The following is an 18,294-nucleotide window of genomic DNA, read 5'->3' as shown; positions in this document are numbered from 1 at the left end:
ATATACTCAAGAGCATAGACTAGTTTTTTTGGTCCTCTGCATCCTCGGTGCTTAGCACAGGCCAGCACAAAGCAGGTACTTTTTATTTTATTATATAAAATTTTTATTTATTATTTTTATTATTTATTTATATTCTAAAATAATATATTATTATTTTTTATTTTATTATGTAAATTTTATTATAAAATTTTATTGAATTGGGGAACACAGCTGTTATTTTAACCACTGCTCTCTATTGATAGAAGGCAAGGGTTTCAGAAGAGAAAGTAAAATATGAAAAGTGAAAAGCTATGAAGATTTGGGATTGTGAACCAAGGATTAAAATTTAGGCATGATGGGCTCCTGGCCTGGAATGGGGATCACCTAACAAGGAGTGGTAAGAATGTGTCTACTAGTCATACAGATCTCTCAAAAAGGGATTTAAATTGAAAAGGAAAGCAGGGGATGGAGAAAAGGGCATATTCTTATTTGCAAAGTTAGGTAGTATAAAGAATAACTACAACCTAACAACAAAAGTAAAGATGTCATTTACAGGCAACAAAACCCAGGAAAGGAGACAGGAATAAAATTTATAGCCTCAGATTATATAAAATAGGGGCAAAAAGAAAACTGAACTAGAGATCCCAACATAAGGAGAAACAGTTAGCTTTATAGGTATCACTGGGGCAGATTAGAACTCACGGAGGGGCATACGGCTCAGGAAGGGTATATCCAAAGCCATAGTTGGCAGCTTTTGTGTCTGCTCATAAATAGGTTTGGGATGAGAAAAGTAAAGCAGGCTAGTGGTGCAGTGGATAGAGAGGTAGACTTGGAGTAGGGAAAATTCAAATTCAAATCTGGTCTCAGACACTTATTAACTGTGTGACTCTTAACTTGTCTGCCTCAGTTTCTTCATCTGTAAAATGGGGATAATAGTAACATCTACCTCTCAGGATTACTGAGGATCAAATGAGATACATAAACTACTTTGCAAACCTTAAAGCTCTCTATAATGTTAGCTACTTATTATTATTATTATTCAACTGAGGTTGTCAAGCTAAGACTCATTAGTATGTGACTACAAGAGGGAAGGAGCTACTACTTTAGGTAGTTATTCTTGTTAGTTAAAAGCAGTTGTTTCTATGTGGACACACTGCAAATGGCCTGGACATAGGGTCATAACTGTTATAACAGAGTCTCACACATTACTAGGCTGGGGCAACTGGGAATTTGACTCAGAGCCCTGAAATTGAGACTTGTGACAGCACTAAACAACTGAATTTAGCAAAAGGTAGGGGAGCAGTATTGTATATTAAGAAGATATATTTATGTGAAGAAATCTGGTAATTAGAAGAGTGAAACCTGGTAGAAAGTAACTGAATAAAATTCAGTGAAGGTATAAACAGAAGCTATCTTGACATTAGATCATTTGGATAGAAGTAGATAAAAGATAAGTTTGGGAAAGAAATCAGAATTCTGACATGGAGGGGTGATGAAGTCGCGAGGGGGGACATTTCAAAGATTATGTTGATTTGTTTCTGCACAAAGCAAAGAAGCAAATATTTTTTAAAATTTCACTTAATGATTATTTCATCCTTCAAATGGTGGGGAACTATGTGGGGAAGTTGTTCTTCTGGCCCCTGATGTTCAATAAAAATGAGGAACTGGTTGTTCCTGGGGTGGAAACAATTGGGACCTGGTGGAGAAGTGGCGAACTGGAAAGTTGGGGGAGAGTCAAACATCTTTACTTTTGAAAAGATTTTAAAGGCGTAAGAGAAAGGATGGACAGGAGGGGCTTATGGACTAAAATTCCATAGGGAAGTCAGTTCAAGTAGGATAAGAAGCTATTATTTGAAAGAAAGTTTATTGATGACTTTTCATTTTTAATACAAGTTATTTCCTTGATATACCACAAACAAATAATTAAAATTAACTGATAAAATAATTGCTGGACCACTTTCTCCTGAGATGATGATTATCATTAAGTTCTGTCAGAAAGTAAAGAACCTTTTAAAATTCATTATTACTCAGTGCCTTAAAAAGACCTTCTTGCAGTTTGTTTAAAAAAAGTTTTTGGAATTAATAGAACAAAAACATCAGATTAAAAAATAATACTGTCATTTGTCATTTGCAATACTAGACATAATGGCTTAAAAAAACAACCACGCTTATCTTCTGTCTTAGAATCAAAACTGTGTATTTTTTCCAAGGCAGTAGAGTGGTAAGGGCTGGACTAAGGGGGTAAAGAGACTTGCCTGGGTGACATAACTAGGAAGTGCCTGAAGTTATATTTGAACTTAGGATATCTCGTCTCCAGATCTGGCTCTCTATCCACTGAGCCACTTAGCTGTCCCAACACATTGGCTTTTTAAGGCCCCTGCTAGCTTGAAATCCACGATCCTATGTAGGGCTACTTAAAAACTGGGAAGGAAGTGGGAAAAAGTGGGAAGATCTTACTGCAACCTGCTTAAAAATACTTGTACAATTTGCATGGAATGTTCACAGACTGAATTAAGACAATTATTTATTTTGAATTATATTAGCATGGGAATGTAGTTTTAAAGCCCATTGTTATGTCAAGATAGAATTTTTAGGCCAACAGGAGGCAACTTTCAACACAGCTGTTACCACGGAGCACATTCTACCACTTCTCACCGGATTCCTTTTTTTCCTTCTCTTTTCACTTTCTTTTTTTTTTTTTTAACTTTTTCTTTTACTTCTTTCCTTCTCCCTTTTTTATTCCTCCCCTATTTTTCCCTTTCTCTCTCATTGTGCTTTCAACTTTTCATAAGTTATCTCAAGAGTTTAAGTTCTCTTGCCTCAAAGAGAAAACATCTTCATGAGAAATTCCCTCATAGATGAGAATATTGTACTTGACTGCTCCCATTTACAATGATCTTTCCTTCCTAGGACACAAAACAAATTCCAAATAATATATCACTTAATTATATGTGCTTGCCTAAATTTTTGTTTTATGTGTCTTTGATTCCTCCCCTCCTTCAACTAAATTCTATGCTTCTGGAAGGCAGAAATCATGTCTTATGTTTTAACTCTATCTCCCATTACATAGAACACACTTCTGGGCATATGGTAGGCATGTTTGGTAGTTGATTTTGGCATTGTATTCACAAATATTTCTTTATTAATCTGACTTTAAAAAAACTTTCTATTCACATTTTGAAGCCATTTACAGTTGACCTTAGTGGCAATATTATATTTTCCAGGTAAATTTCTATTTGCTATTGTTTTCAAACACGTATTAGCAGCTTTGTGTAGAGGACAGAGGGTTTGGTTAGGATTCGGGTAGACCTGGGTTCAAAAGTTGCCACTGGCACTTAGTAGCTGAGGGATCCTAGGCAAGTCATTTTACCTCATTTGTCCTGAGCAACTCCTTAGAACTTACTAAGTTATATTTGATTGTAAATCACAGATCATTCCCATAGTGTTACAAAAACTTTTGAAGGTAATAAAGAACGTGTGGAATTATCACCATTTTTGCTCTATCACTACAGAGGAAGCAATGGGCTAAACTCAAGGCTCTCCAGATGTTTCACTGTATGGAAATAACATATAAGAGAAAAAGGGCTTTTAATGTGAAATCTCACCCCAAATCTGAATGGGTCAATTAATATTCACCTTTCAGTTTTTGTCCCACCTCACCTGCCAAAAAAAAAAAAAAGCCCTTTTTGTACACTCGTACTTAAGAGGAATGGTCAACAGATCAGAAGATAGAAGACGCCATTTTTTGATTTGGTTTAGAGACAGTAAAATTACACAGGTTTATTTTTCTTTGCTCAGTTTCCAAGTTGAAGAATGTTTTCATCTGTAAAAGGTTTCTGCTCCATCCCAGCATTATGGTGTCATCTGGGCCACCTGGAACGCAAAGATAAGGAGACTGAAGTTGAGGGATGGGGAAGGGAGGTGGATGGATGGATGGAGAGGGTAAGGTGACTGGTTCATTCATGTTCTTAATGATTCTTTTAAAAATTATATATATATATATATATATTGTGAATTTAATGATAATCAACAAACACAAGCTTTGCAATATGCAAAGAGAAAGAAGGTTGTATATGAACTTGCAAGTCTATTATATAGAATTTGTTCTTTAAAAAAATTGTAGTTGTTGGTTGTTGTTTCATTTGGTTATGTCTGACTCTTTGTGACCTCATGGACAAAAGAGGTTTTCTTGGCAAAGATATTGTAAAATGGCTTCCCATTTCCTTTTCCAGTAGATTAAGGCAAACAAAGGTTTCAATGACTTGTCCAGGGTCATACAGCTAAGGAAATGTCTTGAGTTTAGATTTGAACTCAGGTCTTCCTGACTCCAGGCCCAGCACTCTATCCACTAAGCCACCTTGCTACTTCTTTGGGAAACAGAGGCTAAGTGGCTTGCCCAAGGTCACACTGCAAGTTAAGGGTGTGAGGCCAGCTTTAAACTCAGGTTTTTTTGACTCCAGGATCAGTAGTGCTTAGTAGAGCCGTCTGGCCGCCCCTAAAAAAAGTGTGCTGCTCTTTTTTTTCTTTGCTGTATTTTTTCATGTTTTATTTTTTATATTTTTTCTAGATTACACATAAATACAATTTTAATAATTATTTTCTGATATATTACAATCCATATTCTTTCCCTCCCTCCCACTTCTCCTTCCTTCCTAAGATGGCAGATAATATGATTGAGAAGATTTATTTTTAATACATACACACTTATTTCTATATCTGAGTTTTGAATCAGAGGCTCAAATCAGTTCTTTGACCTTTGTACACATTCTCTTGTTCTTAGGAACTTCAAGGAATGTCCCCCCCTCCAATCCCCTTCCAGCCTGGTAAATGGGAAGAGGAGATAAGGAAGCTTATCTTGTTCAGCAAATAAGAACTGGTTTAGAGAAGGAGTTATTGCTACGTGACTGCCCGCCATCATTTGGGGGGTGAGGAGGGGTTGATAGTTTTGATGGACAACCTCCCAATTGGCTATTTATTTATTAAAGATGTCTTGGGATATCTAAGGGAAGGCTGAATAATGAATTTCCAAATTGTATTAGTGGACCCGTGCGAGGGGATTTCTGGGTCTTTGATCACCAAGAGACATCACTGACCAATAATTTATTAATTCTAGCTTAATCAACAAGTTGATATTCTTACCCAGGAGCCAGTCTCTTGAAAATTTTAATTGTCACATGTAGGTTATACACGTGCTGTCACACAATACATAACTTCATGTTCATCATGTTGTAAGACACATATTGCTTATACTGAAAATTCATGGAGGAAATAAGGTGAAGAATGGTAAGCTTCAATCTGCATCAAACTCCATCAGTTCCTTCTATGGCAGTGGATAGCTTTTTCCATCATGAGTTCCTTGGAGTTGTCCTGGATCCTTGAATTGCTGATAATAGTCAAGGTATATCACAGCTGATTGTCATACATTATTGCTGTTACTTGTGCATAATTTATATTCTCCTGGCTCTGCTCATGTCACTTTGCATTAGTTCATTAAGTCTTTCCAGGGTTTTTTGTGATCATCTTTTTGGTGATTCCGTATTCCATCACAGTCATATACCACAACTTGTTCAGCCATTCTCCAATCGATGGACATCCTTTCAGCTTCCAGTTCTTTGTCACCACAAAAAGAGCTGCTATAAATATTTCTGTACAAATAGGTCCTTTTCCCCTACCTTTGATATCTTTGGGATACAGACCTAGTAGTAGTATTATTGGGTAATCTTTTGTGTATTTTTAAACATTTCATTGTTACTGTTTTTCTTTCCTTCTCTCTTTTTATATACTCTCCTCAGCCAGATACGTAGTCAAGGACAACAAGTCAACATATTGACCATGTCTGAAAAAAAAGAATCTGCACCTTCTGTCTATCACTTCTCTGCCAAGAGATAAGGGGCATCCTTCATCATCAGTCTTCTCAAGTCTTGATTAGTCACCATGTTGATCAGATTCTGAAGTTCTTTCAAAGTTGTTTCTTAATGCAAGAATCTTAGTGCCTTCTAAATTATCCAAAGAAACATTATTTTTATATGCAGTATAATTTTAGGGGAACGTATGTTTTATCCCATTTTGAAGGTTTTGAGTTTATGTGTGGTATACATGGTAACTCAATTAGTTCTACATATTTAGGAACTTAAAGAAAGGCATATGGTGGGCTTGAGCAAGTTATAGCACATAAACAAGGAATTATGAAGGGGAAGTGGTATAAAGGATGCCATCAAAGAAATAAGAATTGAAAAAGGAGATGGGCTTGCTCAAGATGGGTGAGAGTAAGGTATAACTAACAGAGATTCATTAGGCAGCCGGGGAAAACACTGGATAGAACACTGAGTCTGGAATAAAAAAGAGTCATCTGCTTGAGGTCAAATCTGGCCTCAGACACTTACTAGCTGTGTGACCTTGGGCAAGTCATTTAACCCTATTTGCCTCAGTTTCCTCTCTGTAAAATGAACTGGAGAAGGAAATGGCAAACCATTCCAATATTTTTTCAAAGAAAACCCCAAATGGGTTCAAGAAGAGTCAGACATAACTGAAAATGACTAAACAACAACAAAATAGAAATACATTGGTATCCTAGTGATGGTAGGAGAACCCAAGGAAGGCTCTCAATACATTAGGTGGACCTGTTGTGGTGAACTTATGAGAGGATATAGCCAACAGTCACACAGGAAGGGCAGGCATTGATGGGCTGCAATCTGTATCGAGGTGGGGCAGGGGAAAACTCTCAGTGATGAGATCACAAATCATTTGAGGAGTTGAACAACTTAAAAGTCAGAAGGTCCCCCAGAATCATGTCCAACATCCTTATTACTGAGTAAGTGAGCTGCTCAAGGAGGTCATCAAGAGAGTTAACAGAGCAGAACTGATGCAAGAGCCTGGGGTATAGACTTCCAGGCTGAAGCTCTGCCTACTAAATCATGCTGCCTCTCTTTGATTAATGAGAACACCTCATTTCCTGACCAGTTAATAAAGTGTGTGAAGTCCTGGGATTTCAGAATACTTAAAACACTTATGCCAATGAAATGGTCCATTGAATAAGCCCGTATTAACAGAGCATAGATACTATGAATATCTAGAAAATGAACTTAAAGATATGAATATAGTAGATTTTTGAAGAGTACATTGAGAACATATAAATGGACACTCTAGAAAATGATTTTATGGAAGCATTAGAAATTTTAAATAAGCAGTCAATAAAAATGCAGGCGATAGACATGTAACAAAGAATACTCAGAAATGTAAGGGAAAATGACCAACTTCCAAAACTGAGTAGTGTTATGATTTCCATAGGATTTGTGTGACCCATATGAAAGTACTTAGGTATGCAAATATTCTTAAGGAAAGGAATTACAGGAAGTGTATAATCAGGATATTTCATACTTTGGAAATACAAAGGTATTAAAATATCTAGGGAATATAGTATTTTAAAAATGAAAGATGGGATTTGAATACAAGATGAAGCCTGAAGCTATGCATACTTGGGTTTATTAAGTACAGAGACACAAATGGGTTTATTTTTAAAGCTAGAAACAATTGGAAGGGAACTTCTTTCCTTGAAGGATAGGGAGCAATTCTCCAGAAGTCAAAGTTAAAGGAGAAAGACTTTTGTATGAGTCTTTAGAACTGCCAGGCAACTCAGAGATCCATAGCATATTCGAGTTGAGGGATCTTTAGAGATTGTTTATATTCTCATTGTTTATCTTCCCTTCCCCATTTTACAAAGGAGGAAACTGAGGCGCTGAGTTTATTGACTTAAGAGGCAGAGCTGAGGCTATTTGGTCTCAAATTCTGCCCCACCTCCTCACTTCAGCCAATCACTATTCTGCCTTTCTCTTCCCCTGTTGTTTAGATCTTTTTTAGGCTTGAAACTCTGACTTCTGAAATGTTTTCAATGAAGAGGGAAAAGGATTGTTATCTTTAAAAAGAGTATTTTAAAAATTCTAAACAATGAACACAAAAAAAACCTCATGAATATTTCCATATAAATGTAGAACACAAAGAGTACTGCATATAAAACTGAATCTCAATTCCATAGTTTGTTTTTTTAAAGTATATAAAAAATGTAACATGTTACTTTCTTTCTTAAAAATTCAATTTTATTTTATTTTCCTTTCCAGATTCTTTCCCTCTCCTATCCATTAAGAAAGCAAGAAATACAAATCCCATTCTAAATATGAAGTCATGCAAAGTAAATTTCTGCATTAGCCATGTTCTGGAGGGAAAAAGAAAGAGAAAAAATGTTTCAATCTGTACTTTGAATCTATTAGTTTTCTATCTGGATGTGCATAGCGTTTTTCATCATGAGTCATTTGGAACTGTGGTGGGTCACTGTGTTGATCAGTTATTAAGGTGTTCACAGTTGATTACCTTTACAATGTTGCTGTTACTATATAAATTGTTCCAGTTCTGATCACGTCAACTGCATCAGTTCATATGTCTTTCTTAGATTTTTCTGAAACCCTCTCCTTCATCATTTCTTGTGGCATAATATATTCACAACTATTAACTTGTTAGGCCATTCTCCAAATAATGGAAGTCCCCTCAGTTTTCAATTCATTGACACCACAAAAAATTGCTATAAGTATTTTTGGACATATTCACCCTTTTCCTTTAATCTTTTTGGGGTATAGAAACAGTAGCAATATTGCTGGGTCAAAGGACATTCAGTTTCATAGCCTTTTGGGCACAGTCCCAATTGTTTTCCAGAATGGCTGGACTAGTTCACAACTTCACCACAAGTGCCTTAGAGTACCTGTTTTCAAATCCCCTGTAGCAAGTGTCATTTTCTTTTTCTGCCATCTTAGCTAATTTGATGGGTATGAGGTGGTATCTGAGAGCTGCTATAATTTATATCTCTTGATTTTTAGTGATTTAGAGTATTTTTCATGTGACTATTAATAGTTTTGATTTCTTCCTATATGTTCATATTCCTTTGCCATTTGTCAGTCCCATAAATTTGGCTCAGCATACCCTTTGATCTTGTAATACCACTGTTGTCTGCATCTCAAAGAGATAATAAAAAAGGGGAAAGGACCTGCCCAAACAAAAATATTTATAGCAGCTCTTTTTGTGGTGACCAAGAATTGGTAATTGAGGGGATGTCCATCAGCTGGGGAATGGCTGAACAAATTGTGGTATATGTCGATGATGGGATACTGCTGTGCTATAAGAAATGATAAGCAAGATGGTTTCAGAAAAAGCTGGAAAGATCTATATGAACTGATGCAGAAGGAAATAAGCAGAACCAGGAAGACTTGTACACAGTAACAGCAATATTTTATGATGATTGACTAAAAATTTGGCTACTCTCAGCAATGCAACGATCTGGGACAATTCTGAAAGACTTATGACTGAGAATGCTATCTACCTCTAGAGAAAGAACCATTGGAGTTGGTTGGATGTAGATCAAAGCATACTATTTTTCACATCAGTTTATTTATGGTTTTATTTTGGGGTTTTGGTTTGTATGAGTGTGCTTTTCCAACAGTGACCAGTATGGAAGTATGTTTCAGATGATAATACATGCATAACCCAGATTAAGTTGCTTACCATCTCTGAGGGAGGGGGAAGAGAGGGTGACAGTTTGGAAAATGTATGTTGAAAATCATTATTACATATAATTGAGAAAATGAAATATCTTTCAGTTAAAAGAAATAAATTTGGCTCAGTTCCCTAGATATTTGAGAAATGAAGCCCTCATTCATTAGAGAAACCTGCTACTAAGATTCTTTACCAGGAATGCATTACTTTCAAAGCTGCGTTTTAGTTTGTGTTTCCTTCTGAACTTTTCTTCTCTATTAAAAAAAGTTTAAATGCAGCGCTTTTTTTTTTTTTTGCATCACTATTACTAGTCTTCATCAGTCTCCTCCTTTCTTGCTTTTTTCCTAAATCCCACTGCCAATTAAACAAACTAATTGTTGTAACAAAAAGGTATGGTTAAATAAAAACAAATCCATACAGTGGCCAAAGCTGAAAATCTTTGTCTCTTTCTGCAATTTAAGTTTATAATCTCTCTCTCTCTTTTTTAAAAAATCCTTATCTTCCATCTTAGAATCAATGCTGTGTTCCTAGGCAGAAGAGCAGCAAGAGCTAGGCAATGGGGGTTAAGTGATTTGCCCAGGGTCACACAGCTGGGAAGTGTCTGAGGTCAGATTTGACCCCAGGACCTCTGGTCTCTATCCAGGAAGATGTGGGTAAGGAGGTGTGTAACATGTGAGGAGATGGGCAACATGCTTCATTATAGGTCTTCTTGCAATCTTTGCTTTGATCAGAATTCTTAAGTTTAAAAAAAATTTTTTTAACAGTTTTGCCACTATAGCAGGGGTCGGCAATGTATGGCTCTCGAGCCATATCTGGCTCTTTTGAGGGCCAGATATGACTCTTTCTGCAGGAGCCATAAAGTCCATTTTTTTTCAGGCGCTGTTACAGGAGCGCACAATGTGAGCACTGCACGGCTCTCACAAAATTACATTTTACAAAATGTGGCGTTTATGGCTCTCACGGCCAAAAAGGTTGCCGACCCCTGCACTATAGTATAAATTATTCTCCTGGCTCTACTCAATTCACCCTGAAGTTCATAGAATCTTTATCTCTTCCCAGAATTCTTGCTGCATTTTGTCCAAGGTATGCTTTAGTTTGAGGCACTGCTGGTAGATGTTTTCTTCTGGATGGCATTTCGGCATCTCTGTTCCCAGAAGAGGGTTTTAGGGTAGGATTCCTTTTGGTTTGCTCTGGCTTCAGACCCAATGTTAGGGCCGGCTCTGCAGTCTATGTCTGGCTGCTCTAAGCAGCTGCTTTCTCTGGGTCCGAGGGTCGTGTTGCTCCAGGACACTGGACATGTCAGGCTGGGCAGCTGCAAGCTTTCAGAGCGCCCACACTGTGATTCAGGGCAGCGTCGATGGCTGCCCTGGTCTGAGCTTTACCCAGTCCTACCTGGGCTGTCGGAGGTGCTCCAGGACTCAGCCAGATTCCGAGCTGGGCTGGCTCGGTGGCGGTGCTCAGCTTCCTCGGGATCTGTGGTTGTCGGCCTGGTTACTCCTCAGGACCATCTCCAGGCTGTGCTCCTGAGCCCTGGGCCAGCCAGGCCGCTTACTTCTTCATCTGCTTCTCGATGCTCCTCGCTGGAGATGGGGTGTGGGGCCTGTGGCGCCTTTTAATCCACAACATCCTCCTTAAAGCAGGTCCCCTCCCAGCCTATCCTGGCTCCAGGGCCTGGCGCTGGGTAGCCTGCCGCCATTGGCCTCTGTTCTGGCACCCTCTGCAAGCCGAGGCCTCTCCTGGGGGAGTCTGGGGCCTCTTGGGGCTCTGGAATGCTCTGTGTGACGCCCTCCTGGTCAGACCCTGTCCCCGGGGGCCACTGGCCTCTGTCTGTTTGGACCTGGACTAGGAAAATAACTCCCTGGGATGTTTTTCTTGGATTTCCCGATTAAGATCGTCTGGTGTGTTTTCTAGCTGTTTGGGGGACTTGTGGGCATGCGTGTGTGTGTGGAGGGTGAGTGGGGGGGGTTGGGGGGGCTGTTCTTCCTGCTACATCTTGCCTTCCTCTCCTAACAGCTTATGAGGGAGGATTTCTGCTACTCTCTCTCAATAGCTACTTTATCGATTTTCTAGCCCTGCATGCCTGGTTATGGAGCCAAGACCCAAAGTTCTATCTTTGCTTGTGTTTCACTTAACAACAACAACAACAAAAACAAAAACACCACCATCCCTACTCAGTGTACAAATAAGAAAAGAAAATGAGTCATAAAAAGCAGAAAATGAGTCACGGTGGGATGACCAAGTAAATTTTTCATAGCAGTCAATTTTCATATCCAGAAGGCCAGATTGTCTTTGTTTAACCTTGACTCCAGCTCAAGCATTTGTGAAGCACTTCTACTTTTTTAGGAGAGGGGGAAAGGGGAGGGTCCCAACCTATGATTTCATTAGTGTAGGGAACCCTGAACGTGGGAAGTTCCTCTACCAAGGCAGATAAGCAGGCAATTCATCTGTAATGTCCTCTTCAAGAGTCATCTAGGGCACTGAGAAATTAAGTGATTTCCCCATGGTTTTACAGTTGGTATATGTCAGAGGAAGTCCTTGTACCCAAGTATTCATGGCTCTAAGGCCAGTCATTTAGCCACTCTGTCATGTTCCCTCTCTTCTTAAGTACTAAAAGAACAAATAGGTGAAGGCTTTAATTTTCTTTTTTAGGACATTTAAGTAGAAAATAATCCCTTGGTTGTGTGAAGAAAGTTTTCAAAGAGATTAGATAAAGCACAACATGAAAAGAAATCAAGAATACTTTCTGAACATATTTAGCTGCCTAAATGATAGAAGTTACTTGGAACTGTAGAATCTTAGTGATGGAAAGAACCTGAGGAATCTAGAGTAACTAACTGTCCAATACCTTCTTATACATCCCATCCTTGTATGACCATCTAACTTCTGCCTCATGCATCATTTTTTCTTTACCTTTTTTAGGTGTATTTTTGCAGCTCCTATTTAGTTATTTCTTCTTAAGAATACCAGCCAGATAACATTATCTTAATTATTTTGCCCTGAGTAAGGATGCTACCGAGAGTAAATATTTTAGACAATCATTATGTAGTGAATTACTTTCCATATATCTGGTTCATCTTGCACTGTACTGCAGATACTTTCATATGTCCAGGACAAGTTTTTAAGATGTTATTGGAACAATTAAAAATGAACATTTAAATTTGTTAATGACTGTAAAAGCATTGTTTTGAATTAAACTACAAGTTGTAACAGATGGGTTCAATGACGAAGTACAAACTACAGAGGACACTGTATGTATGTCATGTGTATTTTATCTTCTAAATTACCAGAAGAGTAAATCTACCCAACACTTTAAATAAACCTACAACTCCAAACTCCTCTGGAGTCAGACATTGAATTTAAGGATATTTCCTGAGGATATTTGCTAATCAAGGCTTTTCTTTTAGCTCTAAATAAAGTATGTATTTGGCCTCATACAAAAAGGCTAAGGGAATACAATTAATATTAAAAATAAATAAAAAGGGCTGCTGGGTAGCTCAGTGGAGTGAGAGTCAGGCCTAGAGACAGGAGGTCCTAGGTTCAAACCCGGCCTCAGCCACTTCCCAGCTGTGTGACCCTGGGCAAGTCACTTGACCCCCATTGCCCACCCTTACCAATCTCCCACCTATGAGACAATACACCGAAGTACAAGGGCTTAAAATAAATAAATAAACAAACAAATAAATAAATAAATGAATGAATAAGACCACTAACTAGCATTACATAGTCAAAGTACACATTTACCTTACAAAGAGATTTGGTTTACATGTTTTCAAAGAACTATGTTCTAGAACAGTGATTCCCAAAGTGGGTGCTACCGCCCCTGGTGAGTGCTGCAGCGATCCAGGGAGGGCGGTGATGGCCACAGGTGCATTTATCTTTCCTAGTAGTTGCTATTAAAATTAAAAAAAAATTAATTTCCAGGGGACTAAGTAATATTTTTTTTGGAAAGGGTGTGGTAGGCCAAAAAAGTTTGGGAACCACTGCTCTAGAGGATTGCCAATGCTATAGGTTCATTACAGAACTTATAGCTATCTCAGTCTGTGGCCTCCCTCCCCCCAACCAATTAAAGATGTCTTGTCTAAATCCCACATGGGAGTAAATGATGCTGGTTCTTCTAACTTACTGACCTATTCTAACTAGGTGAAATTACACCCCATTTCCCTTTTTCTCCTAAAGCTGTGTAGGTTTGTGTAATGTTTCTTTTATAATTGCAGGCTGGCAAGTTCCAGTGTTCAAGTCATTATTTTTTTCTCCTAAAATCCTTACCTTCCGTCTTGGAGTTAATACTGTGTATTGGTTCCAAGGCAGAGGTGTGGTAAGGGCTAGGCAATGGGGGTCAATTGACTTGCCCAGGGTCTCACAGCTGGGAAGTGTCTGAGGTCAGATTTGAACCTAGAACCTCCCATCTCTATGCCTGACTCTCCATCCACTGAGCTACTCAGCTGCCCCCTAAAGTCATTATTATATGTTGTCTTATTGATATTTCTCACTCTTAAGTCACTTCAAATTTTTGGCAAGATTTTAACATCGAGCATTGTCAAAGCCTATGTGAAACAATGTAGATTCATTCTATAAACAGGTTTCTAGAAGAATACTTAGAACCCGCCCATGCCTTAAATGAATTCCAACTAACATAGTTCAGTTAGTCAACAAAAATCCTAGGAAGGAGAACAGAAAATCCTAAACAAATATCACTAATAGGTATTTGTTCAGATCTTTCTATTTCAAGATCTTAAAGCACTTAGCAAATATTGACTTAGTAGCCCTCCAAATCATTAGCAGCAAATGAAATTATTTTCATTTTTGTTCTGAAGGACTTGATAAAGGTCAGTGGCTTTTTGAGTTCCAACTTTGCATTTCAACTATCTTTTTCTCTGGGGTAGAATCATTACCCCATTTATATTTAACATTTATTTTTTATATTTAATTTTTTTTGTTGTATTTAACATATGTTGATAGATCATGATATTTAAATGCTTTTGAGGCTTTGCTTAAAAGATAAATCATAAAAGGTCGTAAAATGATAGAGTTAAGCTTAACACAACCTTAGAGATCACCTAATTCTGCTTCCTCATTTTACACATGAGGAAATGGAGTACCAAAATTTAAGTGAGTAATATTTTGTTTTGGCTTAGGGTAATACTTTTTGTACAATCTGAAAGTAGGTGTTATTTACCTGGGAGTGTGTTGGAATCTTCTTTTCTTCTGGTTTTGTTCTTCTGACCTATATCCTCTACCTAAGAATAAAAAATAAAATCCAAATCTTTTAATTCAATCACTCAAAATAGTTAAATTAGGAAAAAATAGCACATAGTTAAGTATTTACAAAAAAAAATGGGTAAGTAGTACTTTATTCTCCTTTCAGTTGTTGCCACCTGTCACTATCATTCCCAACCTCCTCCCCCATAAATCCTAAGATCTATAAAGTGGGAAGCAATTAATTAAGAGAGGTAGAGCTGTTGGTGGCTTTTCTCTTTAGGAAACATAGACAAAATTGTTCCTGTTAACACCAATCCCAACCATCTGCATTATATCTAGACATTTATTGCTGCCAATGGCTTTTGGAAAAGAAAATTTAGATGCAGATGGCTTTCAGGTAGAATTTTTGCCAAGTAGGGGAAAAACAATGTGTGGCTTTCCACAGTTCCTACAGTATTCCTTCTTCCCACTCCTCTAATTCAATCACCTTTTGCTTTCTCGAGAGGGAGTATTTGGAAGAGAATTCTGGTGAAAGAGTTCCAACCTACAAGGAACAACATGACGTGGATTTAATAAAATGGGTGAAAAATTTCAAAATTAGTGACTTTCTGCCTAATGAGCTTCTCCAATCTTGGCTGGACCAAGAATCCACTGACATAGCCTCTGGGCCCATAGTCAAAGGGTTTCCAGTTTGGGGGAGCTTACTCTGTATCTTTGAAAACCCAGGGCCAACTTCTCTAACACAACATGAAATATCAGAGTAAGGAATTAGTGAAAGTTAAAATGTGAACTATACTAAGCACAAGGCTTACAGGGTGTATGTTAATTCAGGAGGTAGTTATCCAACACACTAGAGCTTTGCCATCTCTCTTCCTGTCATTATAACCTTTTGGCTGGTTTCACTGCTAGATCACACCTCCACCAGGGGTTGTACAGGAGGAGGGAAACTTAGATCCATCAAACTGCCACTTGTTAGCATCTCTGGCAAAAGGTTGTTAAGGCATAGGGTTAAAAAAAAGGCCTAAGGAGAGGTTTCCAAGTGATTTACTGCTTTCAATTATGCTATCTTGATCCCCTATTACTACGGCCAATCAAGATATATAAACATGTCTTCACAAACCCCCCTCCCCTAGACTAAAGTATTAACAGAAACCTGAAAACCCACAGGAAGGTGGGTGAATTTGTAGTTACCCTAACGTGTCGGATCTTACAGATCATTTGTCACCAGCTGGCCATTGCAAAGGTATGGAACAGCAGGGAAAAGGTTAAACATTTCTCACTTCAGCTGTAGTTTTGTTCTTGGGACCACCGGTTAGCATTTAAAAAGTTCTAAGTAGGCTTTGATGTTTAACACCTCCCGGAGGTTAATAGGGATGATGGAGTTCACACCTCGATGGTTGCCATTGTTTACAGGGAGAAAGTTTTCTGCCAGGCCTTGTTTAACAATGGAAGATAGGGCACACATTTACGCAGGAATGGTCCCATCGGCTAGGAAAAACCATCCAGGGCCTGTGACTTTTCATGTTTAATTCTCCCTTCCCAGCCAAAGGGAGCAGGCTTAACCCTTACCAATACAGGGGCCAGAAAACTCAAGAGCGGCAGAGGGCTTGCCATCAAAGGGGAACTATTTTTACTCTTCAATGTTGATTTTGGAGGACAGGCTGGTTCTTTTGTTGGCACAAATAATCCCCACTTCTAACACTGTGCTGGGAACACAGATATCATCCTAGAATCTGGGGCTCCTTTGCTTTTCCACTGTGAATTCCATGAAACACACTTCAAAGGAAGCCCAAAGGACAGGAGAACTGGGGGAGGGAAAATTCAACAGAAGATGACCCTCTGATTGGGATTTTCAAAAAACACTTCCTCTCCCCATGCCCCCCCCCCCAAGCTAAAAGTAAAAACTTATTGACCAAAGTATTCAACTGCTTAATCTTAGCAAAATATTCCATATAATATATACCTCATATAGCTACCTGGATTGAAAAAACAAACATAAGAAACATTTCTTATATTTACAGTATACAATTATATTATTGCTATATATTAATATTAATAAGGCATTCATATTATATAATTATATATTGTATATGTGTGTATATTTACCATCTAAAGAGAGGAAAAGAAATCAAATGTTCTCTGGCATTCCTAACAGAAGATTTCTGGGGGCCTTTTAATCTTTCTGCATTTCTAAACTCTCTGAAACTATATTGACTCTACCCTGGGAAATTTTGCTTTCAATATGAAGATCTAAAAGTGCTAAATTGTCCAGCCCTGTCTTATTAACCTACTCCAGAAGCAATCTTTTGTGTCCACCCTGTTACTCTCCTATTGGTATAGGGTAAAACCAGATTTTTTCAAAATTTAAAACCCTACTTGTCAAATTTCAGCAAAGTCCTTGGATTCTGGCTATGGAGGTCAGTCATGTTTTATTGTTTCTAAGCAACAAGAGAAGCACCTTAGACAACACTTAGCCCCTCCTGCCAGAAGCCAGAGCACCTAAGCCCTGTTGGCACTGAGACCCAGATCTGACAAATGTTTCTCAGAATTCAGTTATCCCTCTTGACATTTCTGAACATCAAACTTGTAATATGATTGTAGAATGACTTGGGAAGGGTAAAGACCCTTACAGCTGATGGGTAAAAAATGATCAACTGGAAATATACAAAAAAATTTCAGGAGATAAGAATAAAGAGGGAGATTATTCCATGAATTTAAAGATTTTGATCCTTTTCCTTTCCTTCCTATTTCCAAGAGTTCAACTTTTCAAGTCTCTGTTAAATTTCTGTAACTGAAAAATAGAAAACTGTTGAGTATTTGAGTTGAATTTCTGTAGCCCTAGGTCAGAACCACATACTCAGTATGGGTGCAATAAATATTTGATAATAAGACGAATACAAAAGGCTAACAGTCATATTACTCTCTTTGTCTTATACTTTATTACTGAGACAGAACTAATTGTCATGGAATACTCCTGAGTGTCTTAAAAAATACCCAACAACCAGTGAATCAGACTCTCTGTTCATTAGCTGCTCTACTGAAATGATGATTGCTTATAATCTGGGTTTTTTCAGAAGTAACATATACAAGTACTACTTACTGAATTTAAAATGGCAGAGCTGAGACTCTTGCTAAAGGCTTCCTACTTTTGAATGGGATCACAGTTTAGAGACTTTACTAAGAGGATTGTACTGGGAATGAGCAATATGTATATATATTTAAGAAAAGAAATGTGTGATAATTTACAATTATAGACATATACAATTAATTAATGACTGGAAATGAAAACAACACTAAAGGGCCAAAACAAGTGAGAAGGAATAATAACAGATACTGATGTTAACAAATGATTAACAAATGATGTTTTCCTTTTCCCTGTGATTCTTTTCCCTCCCTCCCTCCCTTGTTTTTTCTATCTCCCTCCTTCCCTCCCCCTTCCTTCCTAATGTGGAACTCTGACTTCATTAGTAGTGTAGGGAATTCTGAATATAGAAACTTCCTTCATTGATGTAAATCAGCAATAGTGTCAGAGTTGCCTGTTGATTTAAGATGACAACCATGATGACGACAACAACTATT

The 18,294-nt window shown here is 37.9% G+C and overlaps 1 protein-coding gene across 2 annotated transcripts in view; it reads right to left on the bottom strand.

Annotated features, from left to right (window-relative positions):
* Positions 1–3,743: 3,743 nt before the first annotated feature.
* The window catches only part of FAM120B (family with sequence similarity 120B), a 122,462-nt gene continuing 107,911 nt past the window's right edge, over positions 3,744–18,294 (bottom strand). Inside the window, exons 9-11 of one of the 2 annotated variants that reach the window (XM_044671932.1) lie at positions 15,203–15,259; positions 14,693–14,753; positions 3,744–3,852 (exon numbers count right to left, since the gene is read on the bottom strand). In XM_044671932.1, the coding sequence (XP_044527867.1) occupies positions 3,840–3,852; positions 14,693–14,753; positions 15,203–15,259 (131 nt within the window). In that variant the 3' untranslated portion in view covers positions 3,744–3,839. The remainder of the gene's footprint in view (positions 3,853–14,692; positions 14,754–15,202; positions 15,260–18,294) is intronic. The other variant, XM_044671931.1, reaches the window with a different exon arrangement.

Source organism: Gracilinanus agilis, chromosome 4, assembly GCF_016433145.1.
Source record: "Gracilinanus agilis isolate LMUSP501 chromosome 4, AgileGrace, whole genome shotgun sequence".
In the NCBI taxonomy this organism is placed as follows: Eukaryota; Metazoa; Chordata; class Mammalia; order Didelphimorphia; family Didelphidae; genus Gracilinanus; species Gracilinanus agilis.
Note: the sequence above shows the minus strand (reverse complement) of the source record. Positions and strands in the feature narration are given on the sequence as shown.